The 20,907-nt window shown below is 36.3% G+C and overlaps 1 protein-coding gene across 1 annotated transcript; it reads right to left on the bottom strand.

Annotated features, from left to right (window-relative positions):
* Positions 1-4,194: 4,194 nt before the first annotated feature.
* Positions 4,195-5,643, bottom strand: LOC112085466. The gene has a single exon (XM_024154682.1). The coding sequence runs from the start codon at positions 5,641-5,643 to the stop codon at positions 4,195-4,197; it is 1,449 nt and encodes a 482-aa protein (XP_024010450.1).
* Positions 5,644-20,907: the final 15,264 nt, after the last annotated feature.

Genomic DNA, 20,907 nt, shown 5'->3' with positions numbered 1-20,907 from the left:
AAGGAAGGGGTCATACCCTTAACAAGATCATCAAAAATACAGAAGGTGGTCATACATTCGGTTTTTCATTCTGCAAATCCTCTCTCAGCCAGGCCGGTTCACCAGCTGCTACATATGACTGAATTCGATCCTCACGAATAACACTTCGTGCAATCTTGGTGGCAGGGAGATTTGTCTTTGACCCTTCCACAATCCATTTCCACTCCATAGTTCCATGTAACGCTTGAATTAGTTCCGCCGTCTGAGCTCTAAACGCTGGCCAAGCCTGAGGTTTTCCAATTGCACCAACTACATCTGAGGCATCCGTTCCAAACACCACCTTCCCTAGGCGATGGCTATACATACTCTCAATTGCCCATAAATAACCTCTGTTCTTTGCCTCATTAAGGCTTGGAATTCCACCAAAAGCTCTCCGGCTATGCACCAGCACGTCCCCCAACTCATTCCTTACTATCCACGATGCCCCACATAATCGCTTCCTTTTGCACCACGCAATACCAATATTACATTTTAGGAAACCCGATTCTGGAGGACTCCACTTAGCGCTACTATAGCCCGTGTTTCGAGAAGCTTCTAGTTCAATGTGAAGCTCCTCTTGCAACTTAAACCAATGTGATGCATCCTCCCATATCTTTTCAGCTGTTTGAATAGACGTGAAGACTTTGCCTTCAAAATGAAAGGCATTTCTGTTCTTCCATATTTGCCATAGAATCCACGGGAAGCTCCTACTAATCTCTGCAGGGATCGCCTTAACTCCAAGACAGTCAAAGAGGTAGGCAAAGTTGACGTAGATGGAGCTCTCATGAAACCCATCATGAGGAAATGGAAAATTGGTTTAAGCCCACACTTGTCGCGCCATTGTGCAATCGAAGAGGACATGATTGATCGATTCACCATCCCTACCACATATTTGACATACTCCATCTGCGTGTGAACCCCTTGATCTCAATCCATCAGAAACAGCTAAGGCATCACTTAACGCTTTCCACATAAAAACTTCGATTTTTGGAGTCGTCTTTACATTCCACACTTTTCCTTTCAACGGGTTTAAGGATGGTTTTGCCAGTGCCTCATTCCTCACTTCAGACTGACTTAGTTGACGGCCCAACCAGTATCCTGATCTTACTGAGTATTCGCCACACTTATTGTGCACCCATTCATATCCATCCCTCATCCCAAGTGCCGGCCTCTGTTTTAGAATAATCTGCACATCACCCGGAACAAAGATCTCTTCGAGTTTACCCCGGTCCCAAGTACGAGATTGTGGGTCAATCAGGTCCCTCACTTTGAGTTTGAGGTCCCAAAATAGAGCCCTTCTATACGGAGCCCGAGGCTGCCCATCAGAAATCCACTTATCAATCCAAACACTTATCGAGTCACCTGAGCCAACCGATTTCTTGAGTCCTTTCTCCAGAAGTTCTCGACCGTGTAGTATACTTCTCCAAGCGAAGGATGGACGACTGCCCACAGGGTCTTCCATAAATTCTCCATTCCTGTAGTATCGGCTCTTTATAACCCTTGAACATAGACTTTCTGGCATTGCAAGGAGCCTCCACGCTTGTTTGGCAAGCAAAGCTTGGTTGAACATTTCGATGTCCTTAAAACCTAGTCCACCAAGTTCCTTTTCAAGACACATCTTCTCCCAAGACACCCAATGGATTTTCTTTTTGTCTTCTTGAGCATTCCACCAAAAATTAGACATAGCACTAGTGAGGTTTTGGCAAGTGGTTTTAGGGAGTTTAAAAACCAACATAGCATATACCGGCATCGACATGGCAACTGGTTTTAACAGAATCTCCTTCCCTCCTTGAGATAAAAACCTTCCATACCACCCATGAAAGCGAGATTTCATCTTCTCTTGGATATAGTTCAGCATCTCTACTTTAGAACCACTAAAGCACTCAGGCAAACCAAGATATTGCCCTGCACCTCCCTCATTCTGAATTCCAAGTTTGTCTCTTATGTCTTTCTTTACGTCATCAGCTATAGCACAGCCAAAGGTGATTGACGACTTGTTGAAGTTTATCACTTGTCCTGATACTCTTTCATACTCCTTGAGAATGTCATATATATAGACTCACATTGCTCTCTATCTGCCTTGCGCATGATCAGGCAATCATCTGCAAAGAGCAAATGATGCACTGCTGACCCATCCTCAGAGAACTGAATACCGGACAACGTCCCATTGAGCTCAGCTGTCTTCATAAGGTGAGAAAAGCCCTCGGTACATAGATCAAAGAGAAAGGGTGATAGAGGGTCACCCTGGCGCAATCCCCTACTCGGTTTGATCATCCCATGAACCTGCCCATTAATCAAAACTGTATATGTAACTGAGCGTACACAAAACATAACCCAAGAGATAAACTTTCGGTGGAAACCCATTGCAGATAGCAGAGCCTCCAAGTAATCCCACTCAATGCGGTCATACGCTTTGGACATGTCTGTTTTAATAGCCATGTCTTCGGCAGAGATTCTGGGATGAGTTCGGAGAGCATGAACCATCTCATGGGCCACAATGATATTGTCAGAGATCAACCTCTCAGAGACAAATGCAGATTGTGTGGGAGACACAACACTTGGTAACCATGGTTGCAGCCGCTTAACTAATATTTTTGACACAATCTTGTACAGCACCGTGCACAAGCTTATTGGCCGCAGGTCTACCATCTTTGTCGGTTTAGTCACTTTAAGAATGAGGCATATTTGAGTGTAGCTCCACTCCATGGGAAATTCCCCAGTTTCGAAAAAACTCTGCACCTCCTTTGTAATTTGCGGTCCCAAAATTCCCCAATAATGTTGGAAGAAAAGACCATTCATTCCATCGATTCCTGGTGCACTAGAAGGATTAATCGCAAAACCAGCTTCCTTTACCTCCAATTTCGAAACAGCTTTAATCAAGGCCACATTCATTTGGCTAGATACAGTCGCAGTAAATCCACTGAAGAAATTCCCAATATTCCCCACTCGTGACGACGTAAAAAGTTCCTGAAAATATTGGCTAGCCACTGCCCCCATCGAACAACCAGATGTGGCTTTCCTGCCTTGGTCATCAAGTAAATATTCCAGTTGATTGCGAGCTCGTTGTGATTTAACCGAAGCATGGAAGAACTTAGTGTTCTTATCTCCCATTTGAACCCATTTGTCTCTGCTCTTCTGTTGCCAGAAACTCTCCTCTTCGTGGTAAGCTTTAGCAATCTCCAATTTAAGTGTTCTGCGATAATCCATTCGAGGGAAGAAGGACGATTCCTCCACTTCCAAATCATGTCGCAACTTCATAATCTTATCCATGGAGTTACTCTTCTGCTCCCTTTTCCATCTACTCACCCACTTCCGACAAGCTCCAAGACGATCCATCAAACTTAGGGGAGTCACTTGATGAGTACCCATCCACGCCTTACGGATAGCTTCATGCACCATTGGTTTCCCAATGAACCGTCTGTCAAACCTGAAAGAGCCTAGAGCCTCTAGCCTCGGACTGTCTGTTCATCAGGTTCACCAGGACCGGTCTATGATTAGAGCCTAACTTTTCCATGAAAACCTGGTTCGACTGAGGGAAGTGCACTCTCCAAGCCTTGTTGCCAAAACACCTGTCCAATTTACTCTGGATCCAAAGGTTTTGCCTGACACCAGCCCAAGTAAAGCCATCACCAGAACCCACAAGTTCAGTCATCTCACACGCCTGGAGCATCTCTACAAACGGCTTAAAGGATCCATCACTTCTCTTTGGCCCGCCAATCTTTTCACTATTATTCAAGATCTCATTGAAATCACCAACCATACACCAGGTTTCTTTCCGATGCACCCCAATCCGCATCAACCTTTCCCACACATGCGGACGACCCTTCACCTCTGGATCTCCATAAACAAAGGAAACAAAAAACTTGAATGAACCAAACTGTACATAACAATCGATCAGATGTTTGTCCGCAAAACACACATCGACCGCCACATTATTCATTAAGAAAAGAGCTAAGCCACCATTCCATCCAATAGGGTCAACCGTTATAACCCTGTCATAAACCAAGCATTCAAATCAACCAAACCATCTCTACATCTCTTCGTCTCCATTAAGAAAAACATCTAAGGGAAATGTTGTTGACGCATCTCCTTGAGACGGGGAATTGTCAAGTCTTGTGCCCCGCCCAAGCCTTGACAATTCCAACTCAAGAGGCTCATTGAGCAGACGGCAGTCCCTCATTCGGGACCACAACGCTTAGCGATTTTTGACCTCACATCCCCACTCACCTCCTTCACGCCTTCAGCTTTCCTCTTCTGCGGAGATACCCCAATGGCCTCAGGGTTTTTTACCTCATTCGATCCACCTTTGGTGATTCTCGGTTTTCTCGTGACAGTCTTTTTATCAGTCGCATTCTTCCTCCGAGGCTGATACCGCCTCACTCTCTGCCCAGAGGAGGACCCCTCCGATGATCCAACCTCAAAACCATTAGAACATGACTTAAAAACAGAGTTCTCAGATCCCATCGGCTCCACCAGTCTTTCCGATGCAGTAACATGGACTCCAGCCACACGTCTCATCGCCAAACCAGCATTAATAGCTGATGACATCATTTTGTCCCCCAAGATACCAGTGTTGCTGTTCGCAGTCTTCTTGCTCGTGGTCTCTTGGTCGTAAACAGGGCCTTTTCCTTTATCCAGAGAGGAAGTGATAACTAGACCAGCTTCCAATCGGAGAACCGAGTTCTGTTCACGCTTGTTATTCGCCAGTTCCATTATCGATCGCTTTACTCTTTCCTCTCTAACCTTCCTGTCACTCCCATCCCCAGCCAGTAAATAGGTCCTCATCTCCTGCAGCACCTCCTCATTAATCTTAGCTCTACCCGAATCAGGGTCTATTCCAACCTGCTCCTCGGTTAACACCCCAAACAGCGGGTCCATTTCTTTTAAAACCAATTCCCTCTTCTGTTTGCCTGCTAGGATATTTGCCCTTCGGAGCTCTGCTTTTCCTTTTCTCATGTTTACCAGAATTGGGCATTTATCTTTTTCATGTGTTAACCGTTGACAATGATAGCATCTCTTCTGAATTCGCTCAAAGTCATACCATATGGTGGTAGTTTCCCCAGTAGGTAGGACCACCGCCTTCGATCTACGAACCGGTCGTGAGACATCAAAGTTTACCTTCACCCGCACGTAATCTCTGCTATGTGGTTTCTCCGAATCAAAGGCAATCTCCTTTACCTCCCCAATGATATCAGCCAGATCATAGATAGAAGCTTCCGTATAGTAGTTCACAGGAATGTTTCTGATCTGAATCCACACAGGTATAAACTTCAGGTAATTCTCCGGGGGCTTTTCCACCCAACGATCAATCACAACAGACCATTCATTAAAGGTCCAGACATGCTTCCGTAGAACCTCTTCGAGATCGTGTTCATATTTGAAAATGAATTGGAATCTGTCAGAAGACAGAGCCACACCTCGCACCCTATCATACACTTGCCACTTCCTTGGAATATCTAGAATAAGATCAGCCATATTTTGACACGCTGGGTTCAGAGTTCGTCCCATAATACTCATGACATTCTTCTCACTCGAACAGTATTTCGGGTGGTTTGGCAGGATGAAAGGAACGTCTTCCTCCTCCTCTAGAGTTAAAGCCAGCAACGCGTCATCAATGTTCGCCATTGAACCACTTCCTGCCTTGTTTTCCAACTTTTTTGAAACTAGGGTTCTTCAAAGCTATGCGGCGCCACTGAAGAAACTAGCCAGACCTAGCAAAAAACCTCTCACAAACAGAAAGATTTCCAAAAGATTTACCACAATATTGTTATAATTCAAAAAATCTCGGACAATAAGGGGAAAAAACCCAGCCAAAAGCTCTACTTTCCTAAAACCCAAAGACTCTGAGCGTATTAGAGAGTCCTAAGCGAAAGAGAGAGTCAGTCGATGTGTTTTTTAATATTAATGCGGTGAATATCAAATGAAAAACAAAAATGAGTAGTATTATGCGTGGTCAACTTATGTAACCTTGTATATATGTGGAATTGTGTGTTTAAATTAAAATGATGATTTTATTTAGATAAGATTTTGGAAACAACGCCTTGTTTTTTCCGAATAAGTCAATTATTTGCTTCACCCACTATCTGAAAAGGAGTCCGACTTAAGAAACTCCATAAATAAAGGCTAACACAACTGCCAATTATGTGTTAAAATATCAGTATTCAAACAGTATACTTATTTATATCAACCAATTAAGACCAACGTGACCAACAAGAAGTTGGACTACAAAACTCATGCATACTTTTTGTATTTTTTAGTAGCCAGAACTTTACATTGCAAGAAGCTAATTAAGAAGTCAAACTCCACGCATGTGATGAACCAAGAACTTGATGCGCAATAAATTTCTTTTACCAAAAAATAAATAAATAAATTTGAAGAATCATTGTTCATTTTGCCAGCAACATACAACGGATACTGCGGGATTTTGTTAACGATGGGTACTTAGAAGTGAAACTTTTAAAAATCGATTGGATAAGAATCAAATGTGGACGTTTTTACTTTTGTGACTTAACCTCACAGGACACATATATTTTCAATAATCTATCTATTCTAGGATACTGGCCAGCATGCATGTGCAGGCTTGAACGCTTTTTTAAAATTTTAATTTTATTGAATATATTGTTAAGTTTATTGGGTTTAATTTTATAATATTGATAGTTTACAGTGTGTGGGTACACTGTTACTAATTTTGGGCCGAATGGTATGTTATTAGTATAAGAATTGGATTGTATCTTAAAATTGGCTCATATTTGCAGTTATAAATTCTATGTAATTATAATTAGGTATGTATAATGAAGAAAGTATATATAAAGAATACATATAATTATGAATATATACATTAATTTTATGTTTTTAAGTTATTCATCGAAATGTGACATTTATGACCATATTTTATAGATTATATGTGTAGATGTATTCATTTATTTCGAAATCAGTCAAATGTTATTTAATATGTTTTAATTATAAACGACTTTTTGGAAATATGAAACACAGGGAAGAAAAATGAGGAATCACTCTCTAAGAATTTTATATATACACACCAGAAGAGAATTTTGATCAACTAACCAAGCAAACAATTACTCACTTAAACACAACCCATACTATAATTATTATTCTGATGTGGTCCTCTCACAGACGTACAAAAAATATGTTTACATGAAAGAAAAATACATGTTTTCCTACATAATATTTCTTGTGCATTTGTGAAGAATCACATCAGAAGAAGTAGTTTTATTTATTGTGTCGCCACAGAGTTATTGTAAGTATATTACTTGTGAATGCTCACTTTTGACAGGAAGTATACCGTTAGTACTTTATACTAAATTCTTGATAGAGCATTGACTGTGTACTTCTTGTAGAGTGAGATACAAGTAATTTTGCTCAGTAGGTAAACAGAAATGTATAACATTTTCCATAAGTTTTTGCTATTGTAGATTTTTTATTATTCACTGGAAATTTTAGAAAGAACTCTAGTTATGTAGAAAATTATTATTTACTTGGAATGAGAACCAATATTGTGTAAGAAATACAAACCTTTTTATAGAGAGTGGAAATGTTAATCTAGAACGATTTTCATAATAGGATAGTTAGATTTATTATTTTTCATTCGCAATTATCTAAAATAACAAAAAATCGGATTTATCTATATTATGTATTTCAGTTGAAATTGAAATTTTAAAAATTGTTAAATTTTATGAGAGATTTCCAAAAATTGAGATATAATTTATCATATAAACAATTATGTTACGATTAATCCGCATCGACAATACTTTAAACTTACAATGGTAACAGTTTATTCACTAAATTATAAATTATAAGTTACGCTATATTTTATAATTCTTTAATCGGTTGACTCTTGTATTAATTATGTAATATGTAACTGTTGCAAATGTAGTATTTAGTAGATGATTTACCTTGGTATTTTATATATTCAACATGAAAAGTACTGTAGAAAATGAAGACAATTAAAAAACAACAAAACGAAAGTAATTAATTGAAATAAAGATTCAGCATGCAGTTTTAAAACTAAAATTAAGAAAGACATTTAAATCTAATTGACCGGGAATAAGCCCATTGCATTGCAAGCTTCCCTGAAGGTGTCGTATACAACACCATTAAATGTTCGGATATCTTCATAACTGCAAAGACTTATAATGATATTCAACAGACAACCCAAATAAAAAATCTCTCCATCATAAATTGAATACTGTTGAAGAATAATTAGATTTCCCGAACCCTTCACCCGTGGCCTCCACTCATACAATGTGGCATTCCACACAAATTGAAATTGAATACTGTTGAAGAATAGTTAGATTTCCCGAACACTTCACCCGTGGCCTCCACACATGCAATGTGGCATTCCAGACAAATTCAGTGTAGAGCAGGAATCTGGCAGTTGCGTATATCTTTGTTACACTCCATCCAAACAATAAATTTTGTATTTTTCATTAGTTGTCGACCTTGTTTCGCTTGGAAGAATTTGTTCTTGGTAGATGAAATAGAATAATTTCTGAAAACAATCATAAAGAACTTGTTAAAAAGGAAACAAATAATGTATTATAATAAATTATAAAGGGTAATTTTCTATAATTCTGTCAAAAAGGATTCTTAATAGATTAAAGTTGGACGCATAAGGCTTACCTATCCTGTTCATAGCAGTAGAAATAGAGAATATTGAGAATTTTTATTCAGTGTAACAAATGAAGTTGCAGTTCACAAAAGTATGATGTGAATATATAGATGGATTAAATAGAGCATAAAATGAATATACGAATACGTTAAAGATTGCAATATGCATATGGTTTTAGAAAGTAATATCAATATATAAATATCCTTCATATTATATTTAATAAAAATCTTGAATATATGGTTAGATAATTCAATTTATACATAATTGCTTCATAACAATATTAGTTCGAAATTATCGGAGCACAATATTATGTTATCATATATTGCGGTTTAAATACAACTGTAAAGAGAAAAATCCAAACATTTCAATATTTTTGTATCAGCTAAGTTGTGTGAATTGGACGCAGAAGACTTGTGTAATATTATGTCCATATATCAAAAGCGAAAGTTAAAAAGTCAAACTGGTTGGTTGAAACAGTATTCCCAAGAAAACATAGAAATTTGGTGACATTGAATATTTTTTTAACTACCTTATCCTATATAAAATAAGAGTTGCTTCGATTAAAAACATACTTCTTAAATTTTCTCTGCAACCCTAAACGCCTGATAAGAGATTAGACAAAAATGGAGAATCACCAAGAAAAACGTTATGATGAAAACGAATTATTGAGAATTAATCCACCACCATTGAACATGAGATTTGGTGTGGAAGAACAACCATCACCTCCTCCAATTTCTGAATCAAAGATGGGGGAAACAAATATGTGGGAAGAGATGAATGATTTTCTGAGCAAATCAACTGCGAAGGCCATCGAGGTTCCTTCTGAGGTAATTTAATCTTTAAATTATTCGGTTTTATTAAGGATTTCTGTATTATTGGATGTTTATACCAATATGTAATATCTGCAGTGTGATGGAGAAATATCGACTGATGATCCAAAGGAATATTGCAAGGAAAGAAAACACGATCTCTATCTAGATCTGGAGATAGGTTTGAAATGTATAGAATGCGGCTTCGCTAAGACAGAGATCCGCTACCTAGATACATCGGAGTGGGTAAGCTGTTAATATTCCATTAATACATTGATTTATTTAACTAATATGTTTGAAGTTAACAACATTATATGTTTTTGAATCTTATAGGCACATAAGAATAAACGTGGAAGGAGAAACTTTGGAGTCTAGCTAAAATTATCTCTGTTTATTGGAATTATCTAAGCATGTTTGCTACAATAAGTTGTATTATCTTGATTCAAATAAAAATTATTTATTTTAAAACTTTTCTCATATGTGTGTATTGATTCGTAAGATTATAAGCTCATCTGCTACACTGATTATAATCCACAAAAATTAAAACATCGATAATTTATATAATATTTCACACTCAACTCTAAATGTTATGAGAAAAGCTTAACGTCAGTTGTCAAAACTGAAATGAAAACGTCAGTCGGAATTAATTTCAATTTACTCTTACACGTAAAATTGTTAATACATCAATAGTGAGCATTGGATGAAATTGCCTATAAGAAGCGTTATATTTGCATCGTTTGGCATAATTATAAATAAGGAAATTCATAAAGGTTCGCAATAAATGTAAATGTCGAAGTCTACTTACATAAATTGTTATGGTATTAAAATTGGCATAATATAAAAAATGGCTGTTACTATATTGTAGTAGTAGAATTTGGCAATGTCTTATTGTTATGGAAATGTGCAATATTCGATGGAAGAAAATGTCTATAAAAGAAGTAACCTTTCTAAAATCAAATGGATTCTATATATAGATGGTATATGTTATATCCAAAACTATACATATATATATGTAAAATATATAAACAATAAATACAATAATATTAAAGGACATAAGCAAATTGGTAATTATATATTACCATAAATAAGTAATAAATATTTCATTACAAATATATAAAAGTAGGTTCAAATCCATCCAAGTTTTATGGGAAAATATTACATAATGAGAACGTTTAACAGTTACGGGAAAATATAAGTACATAAGAGGGATTAAACTTATGGCCGGCTCAGATCTTCATGGATATCGGTAAAAGGAAGTCTGACCAAAAATGATTTCAAGTTAACAATTGTAAAAAGATTAAAATAAACCATAAAACATATTATATATTTTAATACCAATTAGAATAATTACCAGTCAAGAAAATCAGAAACCTCTTTGATGTGAGGATTGAAAAGTATTTCAGAATGGTCTCCAGTATTCCTTATGCGAGATCTCCCTGTATGATTTTAAAATATAAAGGGCACACATGTTAGAAGCCACATTATCATATTAACAAATTGGAAATGAATGTTTCCACTCGATTATAAAATTTAATTACTAACCTTCAGAATCATAGGTGAGACGAAACATCCGCAAAGTAAAGACTGTTTGATAAGTACCTATATCTTCCCACTTCTTCCAGAAATCCAGAGCAGTCTTCCCAATGAGTTCAAATGTCCATATCAACATAACTAAACCAAACAATTATATTACAACAACATTAACCTTTACATATATAGATGATAATATAAAACATCTTACTTCATGTCCCTTATCTGAATGTCCAATTTGTGAGAAGGTCCAAAAATCATCTCGTAGGGGTCATCAATGTCAGTACTTAGTTCATCATCAACATAGATGATTACACTGATCAATTCTACAAAGCAAAAATTTCATTACACAATATTTATAATAATTCTTTAATTGAATAAAGGTGAGAAGCCTAACCGATAGAGTACTCAATAGGGAAATTCCCTCCGATAATGGCATCAAATGGCATAAAATCTATCATATGCTTAAGATTGACTTGAAAGGTCTTGTCTACAATAGTATCGGCATTCATGTTGATGAAGTGGTAGTTTATAGTATTTCTGAAAGATCTGAACGTATTGACAACGTTGAATAATTTGACATAATTCCATTCTCCTTCTTTAAACTTTGGACCGAGCAAAGAAATAAGATCCTGATCTATTGATGCCTCTATTTTGTAGCCCTAAATTCGTGAACCAAGTAATCATTTCAGAGATTCATGTGTTTAAATGTTCATCACATGCAACAGAATAAAAAAACTTCAAAAAGATGAACTTACATTTTCGTCACCGAGGATAAGACGCAATTCCTGGCGTTGATTACGGTAGTTGAAGGGTTTCCAAACTCGTAGAACTTTTATAAGAATTATGGAGTCAGATTTTGTGGGAGAAAGATACTCAAGGGTACAATAGCGAGGCATGCTTGAGGAAAGTGGTTGGTTTCTGGGACTTTAGGTTTTTTTAGTTAAGATGGCAAGATGTTATTTTACTTGGTCCTTTATATGTATAGCAAAGCAAGTATAGAGTTCGAAAGGTTGTGTCGTTTCGTAAAATTAGAATAAATTGGAACCTTTGACATTTATTGCACCAAGTGACTTACGAACAAACCAAATTGGTTACATTCAATTCATATGTATATTTGACTTTTATATTGATTAAATATATATATATAAAAATATGTGAAGATGGTAGAAAAATGTCATATCTGGTACTGACTACTTCTCTTTAATTAAGTCAATTACTTCCTTTCATTAATTATAAATAATTAATGAGAGTACAATACCAGAATTTATGTACTTTATTTTTTAATACAAACAAAAATATCACGGACCAACCAAAATTTTAATATCATAGTTATTTTTTGTTGAAAACAATTAGAGTACGATTCACAAAAAAATGCTAACACAAAAATTGTTTTAAATATATATATATATATATATATATATATATATTGTCATTGGATAAGTTATCTCAATCAGAATAATATAGAAGTTAAGATTTCCAAGTTTAACACTATAAAAATAAGAAATAGGAAACAATAATCCCTTTTACTGAGACTGGTCTTCATATTCATCGTGGACCGGAGTAAAATCAATTGAAGTTGCAAGCCTGAAATAATATTAGGATTTTTGATCATTATACGTATATATATATATATATATATATAGGATACAATATCAAAAATGGAATAAACATACTTCAACCTTGCTCTTTCCACTTATGGGGTAGGAGGATCCTCGAGAATATCAGATATGAATCTTTCTGATTCAACTATCCATTTATCTAATTACATAGACATACTCAGTGTATGGAAGAAATATATATGTAAAACTTGTAATTAATTAAAAATATCAAATAATGAGGTAGTTACTATTTAGTTACCTCTCCATCTAGTGAAAGAGAAAAATCGCAATACAATAGTATGCCTAGAAGACCTTTCACGATTCCTCCAAAGTTCTTCAAATTTTCTTGCCAAGTTATCCCAAACAATACATTTCAAAGATTCTCCACTGTATATTTAAATCATTTAGAACATTAGTAATATACTTTAAAATTGGTAAACAATAGACACATAACAGATGTTTTGAGGATAAGTTGTACAGACCTGAAATCTTGAATTTTAAAACGAATAAGTGGACGTTGCATGGGTGTTTCCGATGTATCAGACATAGAAACTCCTAACTGAAGTTTCTGAACAAATGTGACAACACCGAGAAGATCAACTGCAAAAATAAAGGACTGCCTTTAAATTCATGTTGGAGTTCCTTAGAAAATGATTTAAAATAAAAATTTGTAAGAAACATACCAAGATATCTATATGTATGAATAAATCTATATAAAATATTTATGAATGCATAAAAAGAGTATATATCTCTGGAAGACTTCAGATCGGTTTTCTCAACAATGGTCTCCTTGAGGAATGTATATGATAGTTGTTTGATGATATACTTGGACGAATCACTCTGTCAGTAACTTCAAAATTGCCAAGAAAAATTCAATCTCCTTCAACCAATTCATACTCGAATTTTGCCATTATATCATATAGTAGACAGGATGCGATTGCCCTACACGGTTTATAAAAATAAATAATTAACAACTACATTCCTAAAACATATATACGGTAAATCTTTTCAAACCTCCAAAACTTACAAATTCATCCGCAATAACTAATATCTGATTAGGTCGATCGAAGAGAGTATAATCATAATAATCTCTTAGTATCTGTACACAAATACGATATCCGCCATTTGTCTTCTGAAGATCGGAAACTCTTTCACAAGGAGACATTCTTTGTTTTAATTTTTGTTAAGATTGAAGATGAAAGAGAATAAGGAAATGTATAGTTTTCTTTGTGATGGAGTAAAATGGTTATGGTTTTAATGTCGTCTTAATTGAAACTAAGAGAGAATGCATGAAGTTCGAAAATAAAAGTTTTGGGTTAAGGGTATGGTACCAGCTAAAGATGAATTGGCCATATAGGACAACAAAGAGTAGTAAAAATGAGAAAAAGATGTATTAGATGTATAACATGATGCCTGCCTAAAATTCAATGATGAGAAAATTAGATATCAATATTAAGTCCAAATAAAATGAGCTAGTATATCCTGTCAGAAAGAATCTCCATGAATGGAAGTTCTCTGGTGGGAGTTCGTATTGCAACTACTCTAACTACCGCCTAGTCTAGTACTAACCACAAAAAAGAGTTGTCATACAAGTGTAGAAGCATACAGGTTGGTTTATCATCATAAATTTTTGTCATCATTCCCTCAAAAAGTATTTATACTTTGAAAAATTGTTTTTTTTTTAAAGAAAAATGTTGAATGAAAAGACTCATGAAAGAAATGTGATTAGAAAGAGATGAAATCCTCCCCAGACTTAAATCACATTTTGCCGAGATGTGAGATAAATCAGAGTAAGGATGAGAAATAAAGTATATAATGAATTGAAAAGATAAAGACAAAGAAAACTTACCTGGATCTCTCGGTAATGGTATGATGGTGTGGTGATGGTAGAGGATGGCGGATGGTCGAAGGTGGGAAGGAGAATGGATTGAAGTCGTCATGCCATTGATCTGGTTTAAATCAGATTACAACTAAATAGGTTTTGGGTTTTGGTTTTGGTTTTTGGTTGTCACTAAATCTAAACTAAAAAGCAAAGCAAGTAAAAGCAATTAAAATCAAAAGCGAATGAAAGCAAGTATTAAGAAAATAAATCAAAGGCGAATGGAAGCAGGTAATAAGCGAATGAAAGCCAAATAAAATCGAAGGTTGTAAGTAATGGAAAACAAACGTTGGGGCTCAAGGGTATCGCAGGGATTCATGGAATAGGCTATGTCGATTTAAATCAAATGATAAAGGTAATCAACTACGTATGTTCTAGAACTCGAGGCACGGAATTATGAATAGCCTACTTTCGCAGCACTAAACAACTATCTCTCGCAACCCTGATCAGTAGGTTTCCACTCTGATCCTAGAAGGGAGAAGATGCAATAGCAGAACAAGACTCATCAACATTCATAACTCAATTATAGGTACGTTTCCACTCCTATAAAATCAATTCTCGTTTCACCCTAGTTCAGACAATCAATGAAAGCCTTTGCAACATATCATATCAGATCGGCTACTAAGTGGCCAGCAAAGAATCATGCAGTAAAATCAAAGGCAAACGAAGAACATCTAGAAGATTATAAATCCTAAATCTATCGATTCATAAGCAAAGGCTCACGAAATTCCCTTTGAACAATCCCTTTAAACCCAACTGGGAAACTACTCAAACATATTGTAAAAAAATCATCACAGAGTATTAAAAGTTGCTGGAAATTAAAAAGAACAAGGAAGAAGAACGAAGAACGGAGAAGCGGACGGAGGCGCGATGATGCACTCCAGCGGTGGCTCCTCCTTCTTCGAAGACGGCGGCTCCTCCTTAGGGTTACACGAAAATCTATCTCTCTCTAAGTATGTGTTTTTATCGATCCCTCCCTTGAGAATGACCTAAAGAGAGTATTTATAGCTTCTAGAGTTGTCCTGGACACTTAGGGCTTCAAAAATAACAAAGGAAATCGACTTGTGCTTTAATTAGGTCTTCTGGAAAGTGAACGTTGTCTGGCCGCGGTCATGATAGTCGTACCCGCGGGGAAATAGGTGTTGGCCGCGGTCCCGGCTCGTGGCTCTCTTCCGGAACTGTATTTTCTGTCATACTTGCATCGGGAGTATCTGAAGATCTAACCGTTGGATTGTCTCCAAACTAAGTGCATTAGAAAGCTGGTTGTATCCTCTATGTTTTCACAAATTTTGGGGGTGATCAGACGGTGAGAAAGTCTTCATCGCTTGTCATACTTCTAACGGTCTGCATTTATCCAAAATTGCTCATTTGTTCCAAATTGCATATCTTTTTCCCAAGTTTCCTGAAAAGTCTTTTGAAGCTCTAAAACATTGAAAACACTTTAAAAACCATTGAAAACAGAGTTAAAACACCTGCATAAGACATAATTATGATCCATAAAAATGGTCAAAATACGGTGTTATCAACTCCCCCAGACTTACCTTTTTGTTTGTCCTCAAACAAACTCAGATCAAGCCAGGAAAGAATTTTTAAAAATCGCAGGAACTAAACAATATCTCAGTGACTGTCCTTCTAAACCATAAATATCGTGAAACATCTATTTGGATCTAGTCTAGAAAATTCTCACCAAAATACAAGCAAACTAGTCCATTAGTCCGTCATGCAAAAATCTACACACTTAGATTTAACTTCCAGTCAACTAGCTCTCTACATTCATTAAGTATATTGTGGGTTCTCATCAAAGTCATTATTCAGGGTAGACGGCGTTTGGTATTAAGGGCTTTTTAGGTGGTGGAGTTAAAGTGTTTCGGGTTACCTGAAGAATCTAGAAGATGCAAGATATTATGCAAAACCGCAAGAGAGAGAAGGACCTGTTGGTGATCGCTAATTTTCAGTCACTTCTCCTTTGCCAAATGTTGTTGCATAATCTTCCTCCTTTGTTGTAAACAGCTGTTCCCCCAGACTTAGATATTTTCCGAGAATCATGAAGATAATCTCCAAAACTCCAAATAATCAGACTCTAGCTTGCCTCAAAGATAAAATTCAATCCTCCTAGACTCTCTAATGTTTTAAATTTCCTTTCCCTCATAAATTTTTTTTTTTTTTGGGAAAAAACCTTTAAATAGAGAGAGAGTCTAAGGGATGAAATTCTACCAAGATTTTGAAGTTTTTCCAAGGCAAACTGAGTTTTCTCCTTTTGTTGAATCATTACAATGAAATCGCAGGTCTCCATCTTCAGTGACTGAAAACCGCGTTTACCCTCTTTATCTCCGACGTTTTTGCACATATCTGCATATAGGAGAATGAAAAACAAGAATGCATGTGGTTTGAAAGAGGTTAGGTTCGATGGGGAACTAGCTAAAGATGAACTAGCCATTCAGGATCAACAAAGAGTGGTAAAAGGATAAAGGCGTCCTGAATGGATGATTTGTTTCCCTGATCTAATGCTTTAATGAGAAAATTAAGTCAAAATTAAGTCCATATAAAATGAGCTAGTATATCCTATCAGAAAGAATCTCCATGAATAGAAGTCCTCTGGTTGGATTTCGTAATGCAAGTACTTAGCTACCGCCTAAATCACAAAAAAAGCAAAAAACAAGGAAATAACGTAGAAGCACACTGGTCTATATCATCATAGTATTGTTTATTGTGTTCCTGGTTTGAAAACTTTTTGAAAAACATTTTGAAAACGATTTTTGAAAAAATTTATGAAAAATTTCCCGGGAAAAGTTTTAAGTAAAACATTTTGAAAAACTTTTTGAGAAATTTTATGTGTCCAAAACAAACTCAAAACAAATCAAATTTCATTAGTAATGGATGAATATCCTCCCCCAGACTTATTTCACACTGTCCTCAGTGTGATAAATCTTGGAAAGAATGGTAAAGAAAATAGAAAAGTTAAAATGTTTAAGAGTACTTATCGTGCTGGAGAGTGCTGCTCGTCTTTTGTGTTCGTTCCTCCTTATTTATAGCCTGAAATTAAATGAAACAAAAACAAAGCAATAGAAATAGAAAATAAAGAACAAAGGAAAATTAATAAAATACCAAGTGGGTTGCCTCCCACTAAGCGTTTGTTACAAGTCGGTAGCTTGACATTATTGCTCAATTAGACTTAACCGGGGGCGTGACACTCCTTGACTCATCCTTGGCCGATGATGGATCAATCAAAAACATCACTTCTCTTTTGTCTTCTCTTTCTTCAGCCAGATATGGCTTTACACGCTGTCCATTCACTGTGAATGAGTTTCCAGTTTTGTCCCACAGGACAATGGCTCCGTATGGTTTGATATCCTTTATCTTGAAGGGTCCTGACCATCTTGAACGTATTTTTCCTGGAAAAATCTTAAGACAGGAATTGAAAAGAAGAACTTTATCATTAGGAGCAAAATTTCTATGAATAATCTTCTTATCATGATATGCTTTAGTCCTCTCTTTGTAGGTCTTCGAGATTTCGTAAGCATTGTGTCAGATTTCTTCTAACTCGTGAAGTAGAAGTAGTCTTTTTTCTCCAGGTGTTTTCGTGTTCATGTTCATCTCCTTGATAGCCCATTGCACTTTATACTCGAGTTCTATTGGAAGGTGACATGCTTTTCCAAAAACTAGGTTACATGGTGTTGTTCCTAATGGTGTCTTCAATGCTGTTCGATATTCCCATAATGCATCGTCAAGCTTGGTAGACCAATCCTTGCGATGAACTGCAGTTGTTTTCTGCAAAATTGCCTTGATTTCTCTATTTGAGATTTCTACAAGACCGATGGTTTGGGGATGGTATGGAGAAGCAAATATATGTGTAACTCCATTCTTTCTAAGAAGATTCTCAAAAACTCTGTTGATGAAATCTGATCCTCCGTCGCTTATCACAATCCTAGGGACTCCAAAACGCAGGAATATCACAGATTTAAACAGCTTCATGACGACTTTTGCATCATTGGTGGGACTAGCGACTGCTTCAACCCACTTAGAGACGTAGTCTACTGCTACTAAGATGTATTGGTTTTCAAAAGAAGTGGGAAATGGTCCCATAAAATCTATTCCCCAGACATCGAAAATTTTGACTTCGAGAATAAAATTTTGAGGCATCTCTTTCCTTTTGCTTATGTTACCCATCCTTTGGCATTTATCGCATCGCAATATATAAGCTTGAGTATCTTTGAATAGAGTAGGCCACCAGAAACCAGCTTGCAAGATCTTTGAAGCGGTTTTGAAGGTTGCAAAATGTCCTGCGTAAGACGAGCTATGGCATCCGAATAAAATTCCTTCCATCTCTTCTTCAGCCACGCATCTTCGGAATAACCCATCAGCACATCTCTTATAGAGATAGGGTTCATCCCAAAAATAATGTCTTACGTCCTTCAGAAACTTTTTCTTCCTATAACCAAAAAATTGAGGTGATTCTACATCGGCTGCTAGGTAATTCGCTATGTGCCTAAACCATGGGGTGTTGAAAGCATCTGATCTTCGCATGAGTTGCCTTGGTGGTGCGGCATTGGCATTGGGTGGGGTTGTATCTATTGCGTAGATGTTTTCTTCTGGCAAACTATCATTTAAGGGCAATCTTTCTTCAACTCGAATTCGTGAAAGATGGTCTGCAACTCCATTATCTGCTCCTTTCCAATCTCGAATTTTGATGTCAAATTCTTGCAGTAGGAGGATCCATCTTATCAACCGAGGTTTAGCGTCTTTCTTAGACATTAAATACTTGATCGCAGCATGATCAGTATGAACTATGACCTTAGATCCAACGAGATAAGAACGGAATTTCTCAAATGCAAATACGACAGCTAGAACTTATTTCTCTGTTGTTGCATAGTTGCATTGAGCTTCGTCTAGAGCTATGCTTGAGTAGTAGATTACGTGCATTTTCTTATCTTTTCGTTGGCCAAGCACTGCTCCAACTGCATAGTCACTTGCATCACACATGATTTCGAATGGGAGTTCCCAATCAGGTGCTTGCACGACTGGAGCGGAGACAAGGGCTTCTTTGATCTTATGAAACGTGGCTAAGCACTCATCATCGAACTCGAAGTTTGTTTCCTTGCAAAGCAAACGCGTAAGAGGTCTAGCTATTTGAGAAAAATCTTTTATGAAACGCCTGTAGAATCTTGTGTGTCCTAAGAAACTACGGATGCCTTTTACGTTTGTAGGGGGTTGTAGGCTGGTCATGACTTCGATTTTAGCTTTGTCAACTTCAATTCCTTTTCCAGAAGTCCTGTGCCCAAGCACGATTCCGTCTCATACCATGAAGTGATATTTTTCCCTATTTAATACTAATTGCTTATCTTCACATCTTTGCAGAACTTTACCAAGGTTGGCTAGGCATTTTTCAAAAGAAGGTCCATAGACCGAGAGATCGTCCATGAATACTTCCATGAAATCCTCAATAAAATCTGTGAAGATCGACATCATGCATCACTGGAACGTAGCAGGTGCATTACACAATCCAAAAGGCATTCGTCGGTAAGAGCATCTCCAATGGTTTCTTCATTTTTTCCTTTAGAAATAAAGTTTTTTTCATTTTTGAAGGAAAAAATGAAGAAACCATTGGAGCAAACTTTTCTTTATTTTTTCCTTCAAAAAGAATATTCCAAGCATATTCCATGTCTATTTTATTATTAATTGCTAACAAGATCCTCTACTTTTTAATTTTACAAACTTTCTCCTATTTATTTTATTTAGAACAATTGTTCAACGAAATTATGATTTTATATAATTTAAAACTTTATTATATAAAGAAAATTACATTACATAATGTAAATAAGAACAAACCATACATAAAAACAAACCATACATAAGAGAAAAAATACATAATGTAAATAAGAAAAAACCATAAATGATCAATTAATGCATTTCGAAGAGAGAAATGAGCTTCTTTATCCTTGATTTTTCTGCATCGAGCCAGAAATTCTTGGAACCGGATACTTTCATTCGCTTCTATTTCAACCTCCGGAGGTGGAACTTCTCTTCTTACTTCAATTGGTGCGTTGAGATCACGCTCATCTTCAATTATCATATTATGTAGAATTATACAAGTAGTCATTATGTCATGTATCACATTCTTATCCCAAAAACGAGCTGGCCCTTTCACAATTGCGAAACGTGATTGAAGAACTCCAAATGCCCGTTCCACATCTTTCCTGCAAGCTTCTTTTTGTGTAGCAAATTTTTTTTTTTTGGAACCCACTGGCTCATAAATAGTTTTCACAATGGTCGACCATTTTGGATATATACCATCAGCCAAATAATAGCCCATATCATATTCTTTTCCTTAAATGATATAACGAGCAGGAGGAGCAATACCTTGAGCAAGATTGGAGAAAAGATGGGAAGACTCCAATACATTGATATCATTATTTGTGCTAGGCATTCCGAAATATACATGCC

The sequence above is a fragment of the Eutrema salsugineum genome, unplaced genomic scaffold, assembly GCF_000478725.1.
Source record: "Eutrema salsugineum unplaced genomic scaffold, Eutsalg1_0 scaffold_3, whole genome shotgun sequence".
NCBI classification, from domain to species: Eukaryota; Viridiplantae; Streptophyta; class Magnoliopsida; order Brassicales; family Brassicaceae; genus Eutrema; species Eutrema salsugineum.
The sequence above is the reverse complement of the archived record's forward strand: the minus strand, read 5'-3'. Positions and strand labels throughout refer to the sequence as shown.

Excerpts from the sequence above, each read along its gene's own strand:
- LOC112085466 (XM_024154682.1), bottom strand. The coding sequence starts at position 5,643 with ATGGCGAACATTGATGACGCGTTGCTGGCTTTAACTCTAGAGGAGGAG.